The sequence below is a fragment of the Marmota marmota genome, unplaced genomic scaffold, assembly GCF_001458135.2.
Source record: "Marmota marmota marmota unplaced genomic scaffold, marMar, whole genome shotgun sequence".
Lineage (NCBI taxonomy): Eukaryota > Metazoa > Chordata > Mammalia > Rodentia > Sciuridae > Marmota > Marmota marmota.
In genome coordinates this window covers 2,815,611-2,822,004 of record NW_025999991.1, presented here as the reverse complement: position 1 = coordinate 2,822,004, position 6,394 = coordinate 2,815,611, and the positions used below count along the sequence as shown (strand labels likewise).

General features: G+C 33.3%; 1 protein-coding gene across 2 annotated transcripts in view; it reads left to right on the top strand.

Moving 5' to 3' along the window:
* Positions 1-5,762, top strand: part of Tmx3 (thioredoxin related transmembrane protein 3) — a 37,944-nt gene extending 32,182 nt beyond the window's left edge. For both annotated transcript variants that reach the window (XM_048806621.1, XM_015499570.2), the window contains 2 exons: positions 139-207; positions 2,335-5,762. In XM_048806621.1, coding sequence (XP_048662578.1) covers positions 139-207; positions 2,335-2,598 — 333 coding nt within the window. In that variant the 3' untranslated portion in view covers positions 2,599-5,762. The remainder of the gene's footprint in view (positions 1-138; positions 208-2,334) is intronic.
* The last annotated feature ends 632 nt before the right edge of the window (positions 5,763-6,394 follow it).

The following is a 6,394-nucleotide window of genomic DNA, read 5'->3' as shown; positions in this document are numbered from 1 at the left end:
GGTTTAAAAAAAAAAAAAAAAAAAAAAAAAACAGCAAATATATTAAAATGGCTTTTTCAGGTGTTTTATGAAACATTTTATAGTCAACCTTTTGGCCTCCGATAACATTTTAATTTTTGTTTTCTTATTAAATTGAAGGCCCAAGGAGGTGATAGCATTTTGCAGAGATTGAAAAGAGTACTATTTGATGCCAAGTCTACTGTTGTGGTAAGTTGGACAGTTTGTTTAGTGTCATTGGAAGCTTAGAAAGTATGGGTTCTTCATGTCTAATGAGGGTGAAATAGAGAATTTCAAAGGATTTGTTCAAAGTGTGTCTTCAATTTGAAGGGTATGAACTGCATCCATCATAGAAATTAAGTTTCTTTTTTTTTTAATATTTATTTTTTAGTTTTCAGTGGATACAACAACTTTATTTTTATGTGGTGCTGAGGATCGAACCCAGCGCCCCGCACATACCAGGCGAGTGCGCTACTGCTTGAGCCACATCTCCAGCCCCAGAAATTAAGTTTCTCTAATCATTTCCATATGATTGAAGAGATTACTGAAATTCAGAATCACTAAATGCACTAAAAAATTATTTCTCCAACCTACTGAAAATTTAGATAATAGGAAATTTTTATTTCTACTAAGCATTGTTTCCTGTGAATTGGTCATTTTTGTTGAAAAAAAAAGTCTCAAGAATTCCTTTTTTTTTTTTTGTAATATTCAAAGTAAACTTCCAGATCTTAAAGTTTTAGGCATCCCTGTGATTTGTATAGTTTACCTAGATCTTTCCTTTTATAGTTTCATTTTTGAAATATGTTTCCTCAGCTTTATTCACTCACTTCTTACCTGATTTTTTCTGCCATTCTCATTTCCATCTGTTTTTACCATATGAAACTTTCATGCAGTCTCACTGATAGCCTGCTGATGGTTGAGTCTTCTGGTGTATTCCTCTGGATTTCTTCAAGGAATCTCTTCTTTGCCATTCTCCTTTCCCTGCTGCTGTGATACTTACTACTTCCCCCACCTCCACCCCATTTCTCCAATAATCCATGCCTTTCCAGTGTCTCTTTCTGTTGCCCACTTGAGTCCTTGGAGCTGAGCCTTCTTGCTTGTAAGTGTATTCTAAAAGCTCATTCTCATTCCCCAGCTTCAGTTCTCAGTCACCTTGACAGTAGAGCATGTTAAAATTTGCTTGAGGCCTAAACTTAGTTTTAATTATCTATCATGAGCCATGCCATCAGCATTTTCACTCTTCCTAGCTGAAAGAAGGCATGCAACTATAGCTAGCCTTCTCTATTCTGAGAAGTGACTCTCATAATCTGTGGCTTACCATGCATAACGTACTGTTTCTTCAGTTTATCAGTGGCATTTCTTAATTTTCCTGTTTCCACCAACATGGATTAGACATTATCAAACTATTTCTCCTCTTTACCTGGTCTCCACACTTCGCTCTTATTGGTCTCCATTCCATTCTGTAAACCACTAATGCTTCTAAAATAATCAACTTTGGCCATTGTTCATCCTTTTTCCAGGGATGCACATCAGAATGTGAATGAACTCTGTCCATCTAAAATACTTTCTCATTGTTTTTAAAATGTTGCACAAAGTTTCCTGGATCTAATTGCAAGTACTCACATTATGCCTTGTTCTGCCTCTTTCTTCCTTTTCCTATTTCTACCTCAAAATATACCCTGACTTTGTGTAGCCTTCTTCTGTTATCTTAATCCAAAATAATGATCTTTCTGAACTTGTGTATATTGTTCTTGTGAGTTACAAATGCAACCCATAAAATACAATGTAGTGGAAAAAACATTTCGTAAAATTACTTTTGTTTTTGTGGGAGCTAAGGAGATTACATATAACATGAGGGAAACTAATAAGTGAATGATGCTTTACTGCTTACCAGATGAATAATAAATGATAAAAACATCATGTGAAGGGAATTGTATATACTCTCTTCATGGTAAATAACTCCGCCTTTGCCATGAGCATCAGATTCCTATAGTTCAATGAATAGCTCAAAAACTGGCAGGCATAGTAATCACCTTAAAGAGACCTTTCAGTTAAAATGAGAAAAATGAGTTTTTTAAAAAGGGATTTAAGCAATTTGGTATACACACACACACAAAAGCATGTGTGTGTGCACATTTACATGCATGGATGCTGAATCTCTCTCTTATGGTGTCTTTAGCATGGTAGTTATTGTTTAAGTGTTGACATTTAAATATTGACACTTCAAGAAAGTTGATAAGCAACAAGAAGAAATTTGCAGTGGTTTTAAATTTATTGTGTGCTTTTTATATCAGAGTTACATCTGAGGGCAACTGAGTTTTAATTATCTTTCCTCAGTCTATATTCAGGAGCTCGCCACTTATGGGCTGCTTTCTCTTTGGCCTGCCACTGGGTGTCATCAGTATCATGTGCTATGGAATCTACACAGCTGAAACAGACTCAGATGGAGGTTATATGGAAGAGCGATATGAAATGTCTAAAAGTGAATTTGAAATCCAAGAACAGCCAGAGGAGAACACAGATCAAGAGCCAAACGGTGGAGACTCTACAGCACCTACTGCCCAAGAGCCCAAGGATGTGTTAGAGAAGAAGAAAGACTGAGACTTGACGAGTATAAAATATTTGATAGGATTTCAGATCATTAAAGAGTCTATTTATTGGATATAGATATTTAATCATGATCTTTACAGAAGAGAACATGTTATTTGTACTTTGCTAATATCAACTGCATGGATTCAAGTAGTCCTTCTACAAAGGGGGAGATATTTGGAGTAAAGAAACGGTGTATCTAAAACAAACAGAATCAAACCACTCCATCAGAGTTTACCTTATAGATGTTATTATAATAGGTCAGTTTTATTTGCATGTTTCTCTATCTGAATATTCTGTGACAAAGTTAGGATTCTTGGAGAGAATATTTAAATTGGTTATTCAGGTAGAAAGTACATGTCTGATAGAGAAAAAAATAACACATCTACCTACAGCTATCCATTCTCATATATTTTGCATAAGATTTGTATGGACAATGTAAGTCTTTAAAGTTAGGCACTTTAAGGAAAACTAATAACTTTTTCCATGTATCACATTAAGATTACAAGGTTAAAAGTGATGTGGTTTTATATATAGCATAGTGCTTTTATTTTGTTAGTTATTTTTAAAGGAGAGGAAATGTTACTTTTTAACTTTATACTTGGTTGCATTATTATAAAATTTTCATATGAGCCTCTATAGTGTGTGGGGGGAGTTTTGTGGTTGACCTTTGCAAAATAACCAGGTTGTGCAGGGAACAGTAACTTCAGCCCGTTCCTGGGAATGCTGTCTAACCAGTTGTCTTCATCAGTCATTCCAGGAAGGAAAGGAGCTATGTCAATCCTGTCTTGCTTAGCTTTAGCCAAAGCAGCTTAGGATTTTTGTGTTCTTTCTTTTTTATTTTGTATATTGAAATTTCTTCTAAAATTTCATTTGATTAAAAAATCTGGCTTTTGAAAAGTAATATATTTTTGTTTGTGGTAAGTTTACTTTATAGCAATTTAAAATCTGAATTATCGCACATCTATTTTATAGTGCCATTATGAACACATGTTCATAATGAGTAATGAGTGACATAATTAGCATGTCAAGCAGTGTGTCATGCACAGTGAGAAAAATAGAGATGGCTGGTTACTTTCTCTGTTCTCTGAGTTCTGTCATCCATTTCAGTGAGTATCTCTAATCTCATTTATAATGAAACAGTGTAGGAATTCTAACACAGTAATATCTAAAAATTGGTATTTTGCAGTAAGCTTGATTTGCTTATTGTGGATTAATTTGTTATTTTTGAGGCCTTCGTTTACATAAGTTTGGAATTTTTACTAGGTAACTTATTTAAGTACTTATTCTTTAGTTTTATTATCCATTGTAAAGATTGTCTTGATTGTATTAAAAATGTTTAATCATTTTAAAAATACTTAATTTATGGTCCTTACACTGAAGTTATTTAGGGCTTTGATTGCCAAAGGCAGCTTTTGGTTGTTTCTGATGCCATACTAATCTGGACTAACTGAAACTCTTGTATCTTAAATGCTGCAGCATTATAAATAATTGTTTTGTTGTGTTCATGTGTTCTTTTAGCATATAATAATTAAATATCCATCTTTAATGTTTGACCCCTTATCATTAACTTTTTTAATAATGAAATAAGTATGTAGTCAGAGAGAATTTCAGGAAATACTAAAATGAAAAGTTCTCAAATGGAAATTGGACATAAATGCTGTTAATTCAAAAAGGAGATTCCTCTGCATAGAATACAGAGGGTATCTTTGGGAAGATAATAATGTTCCCAGTGATCAGACTGGTTTTGCAGTAGAAAAAACTTAGATAAGTATAGATGCCTCATTTAAGACTCAGTTTAGTAAAGAAGTGAAATAAAATTACAGAAAATGTCATTGATTTTTTTTTTTCCTTAATGTTTATCACTCTCAGATGTTAGTTTGCATATTTTTGTGTTATTAGTCATCACCTATACAGAACACCTCTGTAGGGAAAAGAGTAAAGTTCAGGAAGCAAAAATCCAGTGATGATCCTTTGTATTCTGGGACATGGCCCTTTAGTTCATGGCCTTAGACCTCTGTCATCCTTTGCACAACTCTGTGTCCTTGCCTCATGTGCTCTTTGCACTTTTTAAGTGTGTTTATTGGGAAAACAAAATGTATAGGTTGTTTGATAAGTGAATGGTTTTTTTTTTCTTTTTGTATTAAAATTTTGCTTTTAACTTGTTTCTGTTTTAGAATATTACTTTGTCAGATTCCTCACACACAAAAAAAAATGGTTCACTTGTGTGCTTTTTCCCTTCAATGTGATTATCAGAGCTTTACTCTGAATGCTGTTTTCATTTCAGGAAAAATTATTTCAAAATAAAGGTGTATCTCTTAATAATTAAATCTGGTAGACACAGTGATGATTCAGATGATGAATTACATGATTACATATCTTTAATAGAATCCTTCAGGAAACTGGAGTCCCACTTTCTCTTTCAGTTGCAGCAAAGTTCCCTATCTATTTTCTGGAATTCAAAATTCTAGATCCTTGAACAATATTACCAATATTCCAGAGGGAAAGTGCATATTTTTATCATGTGCCCTGTGTACCCCATGGTAGCGCACAACCTTTTTTTGTTTCACTGTATGCATCGGTATTTCTCTAGCTACTGTCTGAAATTTGTTTGAAGGATATTAAATCTGGAATTTTCATTTTCTTCCTCACAGTGCTTCCTGGTATCTGATTTAGAAATGACATTTAAGATGCCAAATGTTTTAAGGTTGAAGGAAGGGTCTATGTGAGTAGTTAAAACAGCTGTTTGGTGGATTTTATTGTTAATGATGTTCCTTGTGTTTTGATTTTGGGGCTTTTTTGTTTTGTTTTGGTTTTGTAAAACGTAATATAAATAATTTCATCATTGTTCTGTATGACCAAGAGGTAGGACAAGGTGGAAAAACTACTTAGCTATTCTTATTAAGCAGAACTTGTTGAAATAAACCAGTGTGAGAGTGTGAGATATTATGACTATCAATTAATTGGTAGGGTTAAGTTTACCATTTTATTTTTATAATTTTTTTTTTCCTGAATGTGTGAGTCCAAGAGTGGACAAAAAATAACTTTTCTTCTTTGGACTAACCTCTGGTAGTTTTTGAAAGTCTGTATTACTAACTTGTTGAATTCATGATATTCTGTCTTATAGCATCAGTTGTAAACATTTGTTTTTCTAAAATAAAGTAACTAAAAACGTAGTTGTCTGTTATTTTTACTATGTGTCCTTTGGCAGTTTGCCACATGAATAGTTCTATAGGAGCAAAGACAGCAACTAATACTGATCTTCATACAGTTTTTATTTCTTTTGTTAAAATTTTAAGTAATTCATAATTGGAGTTTTAGAATTTAAACAGATTTGAGATCAGATTGTAATCTTATTCCCTGATAGATTTAGAACTTGGGATTCATGAGTTTGGTATATTTTGTGTTTGTAAAACTCGATGTCTTTTACACACTGATTTTCCTAAAAGGGTGCCTCACCTGCTTTTTACAACATTTAAAGATAGAAGAATTGAATTTGTATTCTTAAGTCTGTAAAGTTATGATCTTGGTACAACATGGCCTCAGCCCCCTCACTGTATTGTCAATGAAGTGAGAATTTAAATCCTCAGTGTTTTGTTTTTTTGAAATGGCATCGGTTGAGAGTATATTACAAAACATAAATTTATACAAGTTAATTTTAAAATTTGTCTCTATACCAAGAGCATGTGTTTTAATGGGAATAACTGGCACAAGAATAACAGTCAACAAAAATGAACCTGTGAATTTATGACTTTGCACTGACTAGCTGGTTAGGACAGCTGCTTCTGGGAAGGGCCTAGCACGTTGA